At 31.8% G+C, this 17244-nt stretch overlaps 1 protein-coding gene across 3 annotated transcripts in view; it reads right to left on the bottom strand.

The window, feature by feature from the left end:
* LOC126889739 (uncharacterized) overlaps window positions 1–17244 on the bottom strand; it is a 194580-nt gene that overhangs the window by 68464 nt on the left and 108872 nt on the right. For all 3 annotated transcript variants that reach the window (XM_050658290.1, XM_050658289.1, XM_050658288.1), the window contains 6 exons: window positions 16332–16457; window positions 16043–16211; window positions 10691–10807; window positions 10164–10254; window positions 7422–7600; window positions 3723–3952 (listed from right to left, as the gene is read on the bottom strand). In XM_050658290.1, the coding sequence (XP_050514247.1) occupies window positions 3723–3952; window positions 7422–7600; window positions 10164–10254; window positions 10691–10807; window positions 16043–16211; window positions 16332–16457 (912 nt within the window). The remainder of the gene's footprint in view (window positions 1–3722; window positions 3953–7421; window positions 7601–10163; window positions 10255–10690; window positions 10808–16042; window positions 16212–16331; window positions 16458–17244) is intronic.

Genomic DNA, 17244 nt, shown 5'->3' on the forward strand with positions numbered 1-17244 from the left:
CGATGTTCAACAGTTACTAATGGTTTTTTAGCAGCTGGTCGGTTTTTTAATTCAGATTCATTGATCCTTCTGCTTACAGTAGGTTGGGCACCAGGAAATCCCGTATGAATCCTTGAATCCTTCGACGTCGCAAATGGATTATCTCTTAAGAATTGAACTAAAACAGCATCTTGTTGAGGAGTGGATACTTTGGAACGCCCTGAACCAACTTTTCTTTTTAATGATTGTTGTTGGACCCATCGTTGCTTAATTCTGAAGATTGTTTTCAAATTTCTATTATAGAAATTTGCTAGCGCACGAATTGACCATCCTTCTTCCATTTTCGTAATTATTTGAGCCTTTTCAATCTCACTTAAATGACGAGGCATATTAATTTTTTATTGTACGTAACGTTAAACCTTCTATCAAATTAAACGTCTTTGACGTCTATGAGTTGCATTTTTGATCACTTATGACATTTGATAACCTCCAAAAATCCCAGCCGGTTGTACACAAATAGGATGACGTTAACTTCCCTTTCTAATACTTGTACCCTTTTTTTTTAATATAACTGTACCTACTCTTATGTACAAGCCCAGTATCTACTTCTGCACAGTATCTGTAGATATATACTGTTGTTTTATTGACTTCCAAAAAGCATTTGATCGTGTTAAGCACTCAATATTATTCGAAGTTCTAAAAGACATTGGCTTGGAAGGCAGAGACGTTCGCATAATAATTGCAAATTTGTATTGGAATCAAACATCAGTTTTAGTAGACGGTTTGGAATCACAGGCTCTTAATATTAAAAGAGGAGTACGGCAGGGATGCCTCTTATCGCCCCCGCTTTTCAACGTTTACTCCGAAAGAATTTTCAAAAATACACTTTCTGAAAAACAAGGAGTCATTGTTAACGGTGAAGTCATCAATAATTTGCGATATGCGGACGACACAGTACTCCTGGCTTCTACTCAAGAAGATCTGTAAACATTACTTAATAGTGTCGTTGAGAGTTGTGTGGAAGCAGATCTAGATGTGAACATATGGAAAACCAAAATACTCGTAATAAGTAAACAACAGAATATAAAATCGTCTATATATGCAAATAATACCAAACTTGAGCAAGATGAACAAATTGTTTACCTTGGATATCAACTAAATTGTAATGCTGAGACTCACAGCGAAATTAGATCTATGATAGAGCAGACGAGAGCCGTATTTAGAAGCATGTCCAAGGTATTATGTAACAGAGACCTAAAATTGGCATTGAGGATGTGCCTACTTCGCTGCTACGTATTCTCGGTCTTACTTTATGGCGTCGAGTTCTGGACTGTGAATAAAATTAAACTAAATCGCCTTGAAGCTTTCGAAATGTGGTGCTATAGAAGAGTTTTAAAAGTTTCTTGGATGGAGAAGATTCGAAACTCCGCAATACTAGAATGTATCAGCAAAACCACTGAGGTTATAAAAAGCATCAATAAGAGAAAGCTGGAGTATTTAGGACATGTAATGAGAGGTCCCAAACATAGGTTGATACAAAATATTATGCAAGGGAAAATAGCAAGCAAACGCAGTCCAGGACGAAGAAGAATCTCATGGTTGAAGAACTTGCGAGGTTATTATGAGGTTGATACAAGCATGATATTTATGGTGTCAATGAATAAAATTAAGATAGCAATGATGGTAACCAGCGTTCTGAAGGTCATGGTACATGAAGAAAAAGAAGTCCAAGGCGTCCAGCATCCACTATTACGCCAGTCAATGGGAGCAAGAATAGGATATTACCTCCGAATTCTATCCTACTGCATGGATTTTAATGAAATTTTGGGCCTAGCCTCTACTTATCTCCTAATTCAGTCTACCCTATGCCGATGTGTGCTTTTATCTTGGGGGTGGTTCCCACCCCTTCTTAGGGGTGGAAAATTTTTTGGTTAAAATTACCACGGAATTCGCTAGAGAACCTAATTATAAGCAAAAACTGCTCTATAATTTTTTTTGAAAACTCAATACTTTTTGAGATATTCGTGGATGAAAATTGGCCATATTCATTGAAACAAAACTTTTTCGAACGGTTTTTTGCAAATACCTTAAAAACTATGCATCTAACTAAAAAAACTAAATTAAACATTTTTGTAGGTTATAAAAAAACAAAGAGACACATGCCTTCATAAATCTTCTAGTTATAATACAAAACGAGATATGGTAGGTGAAAATAGTTTGTTTTTTGGTACATTCTCAAATTGGTGCATTCAATTTGAAATAACAGAGAAACGGTCGATTTTAGGTGCATAATGCTACTAATACATTTTGTAGTGCTTGAAAATACCTTTAAAATGAGCTATATTAAAGGCCCATTACATTAAAACTAAGCGAGATATGCTGCAAACAAAATTGATAACTAATGTATTTTAAGAAAAAATGAGAAGTAATTTTAACCCCCATCCACCAAAATGTAAATGCATGGTTTTCCTTCTACAATACCTTTTATTATAGTGTTATTTCTATGTTTAAAAAGCTGGACGGGTTTAAAATGAGTGGTTTTTGAAAAAAAAAAAGATCAAATTATAGAGCGCATTTTTAAATTTTCTTAAAAATCTTCCATTTTCTCCATGTAACTTGAATATGATAAGAGATACAGTAATGAAAAATAAAAAGAAAATGTTTATCTGAAAAAGCCATACTTTTTAGTATGGTATCTTTTTTTCGTATCTCTTATCTTTTTCGAGTTATATGGAGGAAAAGGAAGATTTTTAAGAAAATTTAAAAATGCGCTCTATAATTTGATCTTATTTTTTTTTAAAACCATTCATTTTAATCCAGCCCAACTTTTTGAACATAGAAATAACACTATAATAAAAAGTATTGTAGAAGGAAAACGATGTATTTAAATTGTGATGGATGAGGGGTTAAATATACTTCCCATTTCTTCTTAAAATACATTAGTCATTAACTTTTTTGCAGAATATCTCGCTTAGTTTGCATGTAATCGACAATTAGTATTGCTCATTTTAAAGGCCTTTTAAAGCACTACAAAAGTTATTAGAATCATTATACACCTAAAATCGACAGTTTCTCTGTTATTTCAAGTAGAATACATCGATTTGAGCATGCAGCAAAAAAACAAACTTTTCTTACCTACCATATCCCTCTTTGTATTTTAACTAGAAGATTTATTAAGGAACGAATCTCTTTGTTTTTTTAAAACATACAGAAAAATTTTATATAGTTTTTTTGTTAGATGCATAGTTTTTAAGGTATTCGCAAAAATCCGTCTGAAAAGGTGTCATCTTTCAATTGAAAATGGCCAATTTTCAACCACGAATAACTCAAAAAGTATTGAGTTTTCAAAAAATAATCATAGAACAGTTTTTGCTTAAAATTAGGTTCTCTAGCCTTTTCCGTGGCTATTTTAACCAAAACATTTTTCACCCCCGAGAAGGGGTGGGAACCACCCCCAAGATAAAAGCGCACATCGGCATAGGGTAGACTTTGTTTCTTGAGCTATTCCCTACTTACTGTGAAAATATCAAGTAGATCGATGTAGTAGGATGGAATTCGGAGCCAAATACCCTCATTGACTGCCCTATATGTGGAATAAATGTTTAAACATACTCTTCTTTGAATCTTAAAGTGACATTTGAATTTAAGATAACTACAACTAGAAGTTAAGGGTTTTCTCAAGTTTTTACTTCCCAAAATTGCTTATAATTAAACTTTTGAAATAAAAAACATAATATGCTTACATTTTACCAGTTGAATCGGCCAAATTTTGCTTTACTAATTGCGCATTTATGCAAATATCAACATCTCCAACCATTTCGAACATACCAACTTCTAATGGTTCTACGTTATGAACGACTATTTTCAGTGTGTCTTGGGATAGGAAAAAGTTTTCTAGAAATACTGTTGCCGCCTCAGTCCATGTTGTATGTTTACCAAGTGGTTCTACTTGCGCCAGCTTCACAGAAATGCTCTGAAAATTAAATGATGATTTGTATGTGATACAACACAAGTGTCAAGTGGTGTACGGACAAATAATCCCCTCAAGTACTTCCCTGACAGAAAATCCCCACAAGAATTGCGGTCAAATAATTCACACACATGTTTTTGGATAAAAGATCCTCACAAAATATTCCGGACAAAAAATCACTAAGTTTATTGCTAATAAACCTAAGCCACCTAAGTTATTTGCTGTCGAATAGTTCTCCCAAAAAGTAATCGTTTTTCAGCATAGGTGCATGACAGTATAGCAATCGCTCTGAAACCGCTATTCGGCACGAAAATGATGATTAGCAATTAACATTAGGCAAGAATTGTAATTCTAATTCCCTATTTCAACTAGTTTTCACATGCCATAAATTCAAATATATTGCATGACAAAAAAGTGAGTTTTTTCAAAAATCGTGGCAAATATGGAGAATGAACTAATAGTCATTGGGCCAACATATAAAATTATTATATATGAGCACACCGTCGAAACTTTTTGTACTTGTTTTGGCGCATTATGGTAGTGGGGCGTTTGTCTGTCAAGCTGTCACGAAGTTGTCAATTTTATGCAAGAAAATAATTTATAACCACATTGGTCATTTTATTTTAATCAATGATTTTTATCATATAAACAGCGAAAACAATTTTGTCGGACAAAAATATTGGGCAATATGACGCATCGGACACGCCAAATATGTCAAAGTTATGAAAATAATAAATTTATTACCACATGGCTAATTTTAACAGAATCTACCATAAAACATTTTTACACTAATGTGGTAACCTTGTAGGACAATTTTCATGGGGCATATTCGCAATCGGATGCGCCGAAGATGTCAATTTCCTGGAATTTTTGAAGTTATACTTCTTTAGGCCCGATTGAGATTGCGGGTGAATTTATATTGATCTGCGCGCATGCGCATACCGACAGTTTGGTATTAGTCTTTATACGGGCTCTGATTGGGTGTTGAAATGATCTGTCAATAATTGTTCAATATGGAGGTTATCGGTAAACAAAAGTGTTGTATATTAGTTTTTATTGTTGTGAGGACAGAAATAAAATCAAATTTATAATTATAGTGACTTTTTAAATAGTTTTGAAAAGCCACAGGTACGTAATTCTAAATGTTTCAGTTGTATTCCAATAAAAAATTATCTTCATACCTATTTGGAAAATGTAAAAAAATAATGTACTTACCTAGTACTTGCTATGCTATACCCCTAGTAGGCAATGCTTTAATTTACATAATCTGATTACGAACAAACTTTCTACAAATTTTCATCTAATGTATCGTTTTCTTACTCTATATATTGTTGTATTTTAATTCGACAAAAATCAAACTAATAAAAATTCATATAAACAAAATGTCAAAAAGTTGTTCAGTTTGTGTATATTCCCACATGACGTATACGCGAAGGTGGTGCAGTTTGAAATCGCTTCGACTCTCGTACGGCGGGATACACGGGAAGTAGGTTCAAGCCCAATGCAAGTTATATCATTTTTTTTTATAGATTTTATGATTGTAAGTAATTATATAATTTTTTTCAGAAAATACGTATTTAATTAAAATTTTTGGCAACAATTATTGTTCAGAAATCATTTGTGGCATTTTTCAATGTGTTTGTGTGTGTTTTATTCTTTTATTTTTTTAATTTTTGGTATTGTTTTAATAAAAATTTTTGGAAAGTAGTAGAGAAACTGTTTAAAGTACATATATTGATTTCGTTGAAATCATATAATAAAAGTATAACTTCTTACGTGCGTACAAAGTACACACACATTCTTTTTTTATTTACAACCATTTTTCCGACAAAAATAGGAGGTTATAAGTAATTATATTCTAAATCAAAAAATCTAAGTGACAGACAAAAATATTGGGGCAAATCGACAGTCGGACAAAAAATATAATTTTTATTAGTAGGTAAATACTTTTAAACTATACTGGGTTCGTGCATCCCTTATCTTCACAACCATTTTCCGACAAAAATAGTAGGTTACAAGTAATTGTATTCTTAAACAAAACATGTAGGTAATTGCCTGACAAAAATGTTGGGGCAAACGAAGAGAAAACGTAATTCTATTGTCAAAAGGCATTGTCAAAAAAAATTTTAAAACAGTTTTTCTCGGTTACTTTTACATCGATTTAGCTGAAAATTGGTACACACACTCAGTACAACATTTAAAAGGGCGTGACGTAGAGTTGTACCCAAAATTTTCCAAAAAAATTTCCGACAAGAGGAAAAATTTTGGAAAATTTTTGATCTGAAAATTTGTGTACATACTCCTTGAACAATGACAAACATTGTTCTGTAGTTTCTTTTCTCCAATTTTCAAAAAAATTCCAACAAAAGGGAAAATTTTGGAAACATTTTTGAAAATTTTGGACCCATTATTTTTGTCCGACAAGTGATCCAATATGCATTACATATGTAAAAAAACAGTACAAAATAAAAATGACATCTGTGGTACTAGATAAAAAAGATCCAGGAAATTGACATCTTCGGCGCATCTGATTGCGCATATTGCCCGTGAAAATTGGCCGACAAGGTTACCACATTATTATAAAAATGTTTTATGGTAGATTCTGTTAAAATTAGCCATGTGGTAAGAAATTTATTATTTTCATAAATTTGACATATTTAGCGTGTGCGACGCGTCGTATGACCCAATATTTTTGTCCGACAAAATTGTTTTCACTGTTTATATGATAAAAACCATTGATTAAAATAAAATGACCAATATGGTTATAAATTTTTTTCTTGCATAAAATTGACAACTTCGTGACAGCTTGACAGACAAACGCCCCACTACCATAATGTGCCAATCTCCAAATTTGTCCGACTCCACCCAAATAACAAGTACAAAAAGTTTCGAAGGTGTGGTCATAAATAATAATTTTATATGTGGGACCAAGGACTATAAGCTGTGGGAATCATGTTTTAATTATTCGCTTAAATATTTTTCTCGCTCTGCTTTGAATAACTCTGTTCAAAACATTGCTTATTCGTGATGATAACTGCTGGTCCTGAAAACGATAATTTTTTTAATTAATAAATTACAATTCATGCTGAATCTTACTTGGTTGCTAATCATTATTTTCGTGCCAAAAAGCTGTTTCATGACTATTATTGCTATACTCTCGTGCACTGAGGCTGAAAAACATTTGCGTCGATTGCGTTCGCGGGAAAACTTTTGAGGCCTATTCGGCAATAAATATTTCTTGGGGATTTCTTGTCCGGAATTCTTTGTGGGGATATTTTGTAAAAAAAAAATTGTGGGGATTATTTGACCGGAATTTTGTGTACGGAATTTTCGTCGAGGGATTTTTTGTGGGGATTATTTGTAACAATTTTTGTCTGGGGAGTTTTTGTCCAGGAAAAACTAGTGCGCATTTTTTTGTCCGGGATTTTTTTTCCTAGGTTCTGTCAAGTAGCTTATTAAACTAATGTTTTACCTGAATTTCTAATCTTGTAAACTCCTCTTTCAACATTCGTATATCGCGCCAAGGAACAGTCAATTCTAAACCCCAATCAACAAGTAAGACTTGACAGTTATCGGTATTGACTTTCAACACCAATCCTCTATGCCAATTGCCTCTGATTAGATCTTTGTAATTTACTACAACGTAAGTTCCTAAAATGTAAAAATAACATCAGTATTCAGCGGGCGCGCCCTTTAATTTCTGTTTAGCGGCATTTGCCATATACAGGGTGATTCAATAAGAATGTCCAATTTCTGAGTTGTAGATTCTAGACCTCAAAATATTAAGATTGAACAGAAACCACTTACAATAAAATGTGGTTTAATAAAAAATTCAATAACTATTTTTATCCAGTACTTTAAAACTATTTGACATATCCTTATCATACTTGGCAGAAAGTGTAGGTCCTGTATACTTTACTAAATTTTGATAAGTAAACGTTTCTGGCTATTATCAGAGGCGTGCGACAGGGGACAGTGAATGGTTTACCCTTCTCAAATTCTCGGCCACTGGCGGAATTGATATGTTAGCCCAATATTTCGATTCTTCGGTACTTTCTATGTAAATAATATAGTCTTCATTCGTAACGATAGTTATTCGTTTTCGAGATATCGTGAAGTTGAAAATGAAATGACACAGCTATTTTGATTAAAAATCTAATGATTTTATAGTTACGAATGAAGAGCATATTATTAATTACTTCGAAAGTATCGGAGAATCGAAATATTACGCTAAAATAGCAATTCCGTCAGTGGCGTAGGATTTGGGAGGGGTCAACCAATCATTTTATTCTGTCGGACATCTCTCGTAATAGCCAGAAACATTTATTTAGTATAATTGAGTAACGTGTACCGTTTACAGTACCTACACTTTTTGGCAAGTATGATAAGGATATGTCAAATACTTTTTAAGTACTGGGTCCAAATAATTTTTAAATCAAACAATTTGTAACTCATTAAAGAACACATTTTATTTAAATGATTTGGGTTAAATATTAAAAATTTTATCCAGTATTTGACATATCCTTATCATACTTGTCAGAAAGTGGAGGTACTGTACATTCTACTAAATTATGTTAAATAAACGTTTCTGGCTACTACCAGAGGCGTACGACAGGGGAAATTTAGTGGTTGAGCCTTCCCGCATTCTACGACACTGGCAGAATTACTATTTTGGCGCAATTTTTTGATTCTCCAATAAGTAAATAATATACAATTCATTCTTAACGATGAAATCATTAGTTTTCGACATGTTCGAAGTTAAAAATGAAGGGGTACAATTCATTAAAAGCATTGGAGAATCGAAATATTGCGCTAAAATAGCAATTCTGTCAGTAGCGTAGAATTTGGGAAGGGTCAATCATTCACTGTCCCTTGTTGTACGCCTCTGGTAGTAACCAGAACAGTTTGTTTTTCATGTGTACAGTACCTACACTCTCTGCCAAGTATGACAACGATATGTCAAATTGTTTTAAAGTAATAGGTAAAAATAATTATTAAATTGTTATATAAAACACCCTGGAACTCAATAACGAGCTACATTTTATTTCTCATTTGGGTTAAATCTTAATATTTTGAGGTCTAGAATTTACAAATCAGAGATTACGACATTCTTGATGAATCACCCTGTATATGTATAATTGTAAATAAACAATTGGATTATGTTTATTCTCTTTCAAAGATCTAAAACACAATTCAAAATGTTAAACAAAAATCTTAGAAATTTTTATGATATGCAGAATGGACAAAGAAATGCTACAATGCCTACTACTATACCTACAATATGTCCCACTAAGTTGGAACCATTTGGAAAACTTTTTTATTATTAATTTTACGAAAAAAAGTTATTTTTCATGAAATGCTCTGCATGGTCTAAAATCTAAGATGAAACCATCAGATATCAAATTCAATCCATTTTATACGAGGTATGTCAAAAAATATGAATTTTGTCGCAGTAAAGTTCCTTTATTTTTCACAATATTGAAAATTGCTATTATAAGAAGTTGTTCAGAATTAAAAATTATGTTTCGATATGCAATTATATCCTTCTAATTGAAATATTGTGAACTATAAAGGTACTTCACTCTTGAGCGAAATTCATATTTTTACATACCTCGTATACTATTGATAAAATCTGATGATTGTATTCTAGATTCTACAACATGCAGAGCTTCTTATGAAGAATAATTTCTTTTTCTTAAAATTAATAGGTAATAAAAAAGTTTTCCATATGGTTCCAACTTAGTGGGACATATTGTATAATATGATATACAGTGATGAGCGCGCTAATAACCGGCAAAATAGCACAAAAGATGGAAAACGTATTAAGTTGTGAGATAAAAAGAAATGAAACTAGTCGAGCTGGGAAATTTAGCGATATTAACCGATAACTTTACATTATATTGTGTCCCCCTTTACACGTATCAGAGGAGATGTCAACTAAAACTGTCACTGTGACAGTGGTAATTGCCAAACTCGTCCGATACGTCTAAAGGTGGGAAACAATCAATATAATGTAAAGTTATAGGTGTTAATGTCGCTAAATTTCCCAGCTCGACTAGTTTCATTTCTTTTTATCTCACAACTTGATACGTTTTCCATCTTGTGTGCTATTTTGCCGGATATTAGCGCGCTCATCACTGTAGATTGAGTACTAAATACTTTTATTGTTAGTACTTATTATTTTAGAGTTTTATTGGTAGAAAACTAGCATTACCTTCAACGGGCACACATGTGTCTTCTCTTGAATTCTTGTAACTATTCTTCAACGATTCATTCATCTTTTCTAGGAACTTTATATGCGAAGCCTAAGGAATCCAAAAATTAGCAAGTAATAAAATATTTATTTAACTTAACGTGAAGTAAACACTCCCTGGTGTAGTTTGTATAAAAATTTAATCAAGAATTAAAATTCTAAAAATCCAAAAGGATTACACTGATTATTCACAAGGAACGTTTTCGGACTTATCAGTCCATCATCAGTGAACTCAGTGTCCTTGCAAAATAGCCAAAATGCCAAATACTGGTTAAATATACAGTATTACAAAATAAACCGAGTTTACTCGAATGGGAAGTCGATGGCAATGGATTGCCTCCAGGAACATGTGAGTACTCTACTTTTACATAGTTTTTAGATCTGCATAGTTTTTACTTCACGTTAAGTTATTTAACTAGATGGTACATATCCAACTTTCGGGAACTATCCCGTTTTATTTTTAAAAATATTTATTAGTAATTGTTTACCATATGAAGAAAGATATGGTGTGGATCAATAACACTCGCTAGCCTGACATTAGCCTCCTGGGATTTTTTAAACTTGACACTGTTAGGGAAAAGTTTGTATTGTCCGCTAAGGGTTAACTAAAAAATAAAACGAATATTACACTACTCAAAATTATAAAAACGAATAATGATTTTAGTATTTTTATTAGGAATAAGTCACAATCTTACTTTAAAATTACGTTTATTGACGTTTTGATTTCCAAATGGGAAATCGTTCTCAAAATAGAAAATAATAATAAATTAATCAAAGTTTGTTTTTGTTGCTTGGTAAAAAATTCTTCTAATAATTTAGTTGTATTTGACTCATTCATAATAACAATTCGGACATATATTATACATTTTAAAGTAGACGGCTTTAAAATAATATTGAAAATATTTATGAGTGGCATTCCTGGGACGACTTTAATGGAAGGTGGTAGTTCATTCAATTACTTACTTGAAATCAACTTTATATCAAGAATTTCCGTCAGAGAAGATCATAACAAGTGATTGGTCTTCAAAAAGATAACCACATGAAATGATAACATGAATGTAAAATTCTCGTGTTAGTGATTGCATAGTAAATAACTAGGAAAAAAAAGGAAAAAACTCATTATACTATCCCGACATGGTAAGTATTTGATCCTACATTTAGAGTACTCTCAAAATTAATACCAAACTCTGATTTGATATGTACGTAAACCGCAATAAGGACAGAATTATGGCAGAGAGCACTCAGTTTATAGACAACTGCTTAGGTGTAAACGAGGATAGATTAATTATAGTTTAAATAAATACAAAAGTTTTGAACAATTGGAAAAAAAATAATTCGAAGTTGAATCGTTAGTTTTAGTAAATACAATAGAATTGTTGTAAAATTTCACAGAATGGGCTCAGTTGAAATATTCAAATTGAAATAATTTTATTGGCTATTGCAGTAATTGGCAAATACATAGTAAAGACGGGTTATGAGTCAAAAGCAAAACCACCACCAGGTAAAGGCAAAGAACACCGAAAATAGCAAAAAATGTCGGATCTGAAGATATATCAGATATAAAAGAGGACAAAATAAGAAACGCAATTAGTACAATGGGTCATTCCATATCAACTCAACACACCTTATTTCCAGCCCTCTTCAGATTTGGTTATAATTTGCAATGCTCATAGTGGCTAATAAGCGAAACAAAAATACAAAATTTTAAATTTTTATCTCAAGCCGCTTCCATAAATATGGTTATGCAAAGTTTTCCAAAAAAATCTAAAACACTGCAACCATACTTTTTTGAAATGGTTGTAGAAGCTGTCCTAATTGGGCTAGAATGCTGGGAGATGTGTCATTTTGCAGCATTTTTTAAGCTCTTTACAGTGATATATACAGCATGATGCTACGATAAACAAGTTTTTCTCCAAGAAATATAATATATCATACTGGTGACGTCATCCATCTGGGCGTGATGACGTAATCGAATTTTTTAAATAAGACTATAGGTCGTGTGTTAGCTCATTTGAAAGGTTATTTAATTATCTGTTCAGTAATATAAACAATAACATAATTATTTATACAGGGTGGCAAAAAAAGTTTTTTAATTAAATTAATTGACAAAAAAAAAGAATGTATGTAATTTATTTAATTTAAAATAGATTTTACTGTTGATAGAAACAGATAAATTACATACATTCTTCTTTGTTGTCAATTAATTTAATTTAAAAAAACTTTTTTTGCCACCCTGTATAAATAATTATATTATTGTTTATATTACCGAAGAATTGAGTAACTTTTCAAATGAGCTAGCACACGACCCCTAGTCTCATTTGAAAAAATATAGATTACGTCATCACGCCCAGATGGATGACGTCACTAGTATGATATATAGGCCAAAAAATTACAATTTAAAATTAAAAATCGACCTGTTTCGGGATTTTTCCTTAAAGTCGCCAGCTTGCGACATTACGAATTTATTCCTTTCATTTGCACCATACTGTGTGAAATTTATTTTTTTATGTTGAACCCATTACCATACCATGATAAAAATTTTATGTTATTAACAACAGTACTATGTATTTGTAGGGATGTTATGAAAATTTTAAATTATGTACTTTTTGGAAAACAACTTAATCAAAATATTTTTTTGTTGGAGAAAAACTTGTTTATCATGGCATCATGCTGTATATTATATCAGTGTAAAGAGCTTTAAAAATGCTGCAAATTGACACCTCTCCCAGCATTCTAGCTCAATCAGGTCAGCTTCTACAACCATTCCAATAAAGTATGATCGCGGTGTTTTGTATTTTTTTGGAAAACTTTACATAAACATATTTTGGAAACGGCTTGAGATACAAATTAAAAATTTTGTATTTTTCTTCACCTAATCATCCACTATGATTACTCTAAATTTTAACAAAATCTAAATAGGTCAGGAAAAAAATTAATTCAAAGTGTGTTGATTTGACCTGGAATAGCTCCAATGCGAAATAAAAGAGCTCCAGGTGAAGACGGAAGAGTATTGGAAATGATATGTATGGAGGACAACACATCACAAAAATGCTAAAAATTATATTTAACAACTGTATTGAAATATGTGAAGTATCCACAGCATATTTAAAAAGGACAATAAATATAAATTAGAAAACTATAGATCCTCTTATCAGTCTTGTATAAGCTGTTTGTGAAGATAATTATATTGCGACTAACAACAAAACTGGATAGTTATCATCCTCGGGAACAGGCAGGATTTAGGAAAGGGTATAACACCATAGATCATATATTATACAAGTAATTACGAGAAGGCATTTGACTCAATAGAAATTTGGGCAATATTTAATGCCTTAAGCAATAATAGAGTTGATGACCGATTTACAAATATTATTAAGTATGTATATGACATAGTATGTCATATACAAAATTATTAAGCATGTATCAAATCAAATATGGGATCACTAAAACGAGAATTTTAATGTCATAATTAGCTAATTTGACTTTTGTCTTTGAAAAATAAGTAGTATCTTTATTAGATATTACAAGAAGTCCGATAGTTCTTGCTATAACTTGTTTGAACAAATCTTAGTACAGTTGAATGCAGGGTTCTTTACCCGTGCGTCATCATTTAAAGCATACGAAATAAGTCGGAAATTTACGAAACGCAACAGCAAGTGACAGAAAGTGGCTACTGTTCTGATCACGGGTTATATAGTATAAAATTTGACCTTATCAAAGAAATAGAATGTCAAATGTAGGTATTGCTTTAAAATTTTGGTGCATAATTTTACAGCTGCATTTGAAGTAACTTAATAAATTCTTTTAAAAGATAGATAGATAGATAGATAGATAGATAGATAGATAGAATTTATTCATCCACAAAGTTTACACAATTCTTACAAAAAAAAATGTATAAATCTTAACGGGCTAGTCAAAATTTTAGTACAATAGAGTACAATGTGAGGTCTCGTTTTATGCGGTGGATACGTTCTTCAGAAAACCGCATATAAAAAAATCGCATAAAAAAGACTTTACTTGCATTAAAAAAGTAGGGATACGTTCCATGATTTTCTAAAATCACACGTGATTTTCTAAAATCACATAAAATGGTGGAAGTTTGTCCACCAAAAATTGTGTCTTTGATGGTTTTTTTCTTCATTGGGCCAAATAAAATCTTAAAGAAGAAATTAAAAACGCAGACTAACGATATTGAGATTGCAAAAACCTCTTCTAATGGAACATAAAACTTTACGACACTTAATTAAATGTTTCAATCCAGAAATCAAAATGTGCTGTTTATTATACTGCAACTTGAAATCAGTAACATTTAAATTTAATTTCAAAACAATTACAGGTTATATAGGTCTGGATCCCGCGTATGAAAAAAAAGTTGATTAATAGCAAGCTGAAAATTTGTTAATAGCTTAAGGGTGTCTAGTCAAACAAACTTTGATATATGGGAACACTGAAACAGGGGAAGTTTTAATTGTGGAACAGGTTAAGAATTTGGAACGGTCAGACCACGAAAACGTCACATGTATTTTGTCCGACAGAACTTCCAATTGACTTGTTACCCTTTCATTAAACTCTCATGTAAAAATCAGACTGCTATTTATCACCTGTCATAATTCCTGTCATTTGACATGTTCTACGTGTTCCACTCATTAAAATGCCCATTTGGCGATAAATAGCAGTCTGATTTTTGTATTAGAGTTTAATGAAAAGGTAACACATTAATTGGAAGTTCTGTCGACAAAATACATGTGACGTTTTCGTGGTATGACCGTTCCAAATTTTTAACCTGTTCCGCAATTAAAACTTCCCCTGTTCCAGTGTTCCCATATATCAAAGTTTGTCCGACTAGACACCCTTAAGCTATTAACAAATTTTCAGCTTTTACTATTAATCAACTTTTTTTTACACGCGGGATCCAGACCTAATACCTTTCAATACGAAATTCAGATTGATATAATAGCTGCATGATACATCATGTACCAAGGGGAATACCCGAATTGCAAAACTCTCAGACTACTGGATGGGAATAGTTAATATTAATTATACTAATTATTGTTAATAGTAGACATTTTTGAATGAAATACCAACCGCATAACTTCAAAATCGCATAAAAATAATCCGCATAAAAAGAAACCTTACTGTATATAGTAAAAATACACATGATTAAAATAAAACAGTGATTACAATAAAATAAATAAGAAATAAAAGTTGCAAATAAAAATTTTTAGAACTATTGTTGCAAAAATGTTAAAAATTTAATATCACTGATTAATAAATAATGATATATAAATAATGATAAATATCATTGATTAATAAATAAATAAACAATTTATAAAAAAATTCAATAATATATTTTCTTTTTGTCATTTTATTAACTTTGGCGGAAACTTAAACACTTCCTTAACTGAGTGAATGAGGTTATCTTTGTATGTTGTAAAATAAATGTAACAAATGTTGTAAATACACTTACCATAAAATTTCAAACTTCAATATAAAATTAGTTGTGAAAAAAATTCGACAAAATTCAACAGACTGACAGCCACAAACGTCTTTTTTTGTACCTATCTCTTTTGAATGTACTGAGTCTACAGCGTTCATAAAAAATAACATGTGTTTTTACTTAATAACAGGCGGTAGCTGGTTTGTCATTAATTTCATGCGTGGAAGTGAATGATGCTATATAAAACGTATGTGTTTTATCTCGCCAGATATTAACGACGCACGGGTAAAGAATCGTGGACTCAAGTGTATTCTTGTTACAATAAACAGTTTGATAAAAATATATTTTGTCGTAAATTTACCGATTTCGAATTATTATTAATGAAAATGATTAATTTACTTACTTTTTGAGGAGTGACAACTTCAGTGTCTTCGGTTTGATCGAGCGCGTCTGGACATGCATGTATGAGGAGGTCTATTACTGAAGTTTGGCTTCTATCAGATGTTAAAATCATGAGATCCACTTCCTGTACACCATTGTGCTCGTTTCTAACTGTCATCGTAACTTTTCTCCTAAAAAATAGTAAGATATTTAAAAAAACTTTTAATGAAGTATAAAAACTTATCTTTATGTAATTCGTTTATTTAATATGTAATAAAAATGTCCAAAAGGATTATCAAACCCATACTTACCCATTAAGGATTTTTGCCATATGGACATGAGCGTTCTTAGCCCAGGTTCGCATGGATGGGTTGGACAGTTCACACTGAATTGCAAAAGGCTTCTTTAATGCTAAAGAAACATGCATTTGCCTTAACCTAAAAACGACATAATGGGTGATTAAATTACAATTAAATTATAACCTTATAAGTGAAGCGAAGGACTAGTAGATACAAAAAAATGTAAAAACATTGTTTTCATGTTTTCAAACGATATAAATATAGATGGAAGCACCCTTCAGAAGGTAGAGTTACATATCTGGAAAAAGAGATAAAAATACAGTATTAAACGACTGCAAAGAAAATTATTGTCAAAATAGCAAGATCTGGCTGTATAAACATGCGTAAAACGCTCTGTAAAATTCATCAAGCTCAGGACAGATAGAAATTTGCCATATTGATGTCCAACCTTAGCCATGAAGGCACTGGAGGAGGAGATAAAGTGGCACTCTGTATTCTTTCAAACATAGCATATATTATATCAATATTAGCCCAGTAAATGAGCGGGAAATACGGCGATACCGTATAATTTTCAGGGGCAACTCCGAATTGCATGAACATTTGGATATAGGTTCTACTTACCCTCCACTTCAAAGTTGAAATTGTGCCGTTGGTTGCTTTCACTTGGGGGGTGACAGTCACCCCTTCTCGGGGGTGAAAAAACATGCATTCAAGATAAGACCGGAAATGGATAAATTGACTAATTTTAAGCAACTATTGTTCTATAGAGTTTTTTATGTAAGTCAATACTTTTCGAGTTATTTTCGATTGAAAATGTTTATTTTTCGGCAAAAAAAACTACGTTTTCAGACGGTTTTTCGCAAATAACTCAAAAAGTAAATACTTGATCGAAAAAAATATCATTAGCAAAAGTGTAGCTTATAAA

Source organism: Diabrotica virgifera, chromosome 8, assembly GCF_917563875.1.
Source record: "Diabrotica virgifera virgifera chromosome 8, PGI_DIABVI_V3a".
Taxonomy (NCBI): Eukaryota; Metazoa; Arthropoda; class Insecta; order Coleoptera; family Chrysomelidae; genus Diabrotica; species Diabrotica virgifera.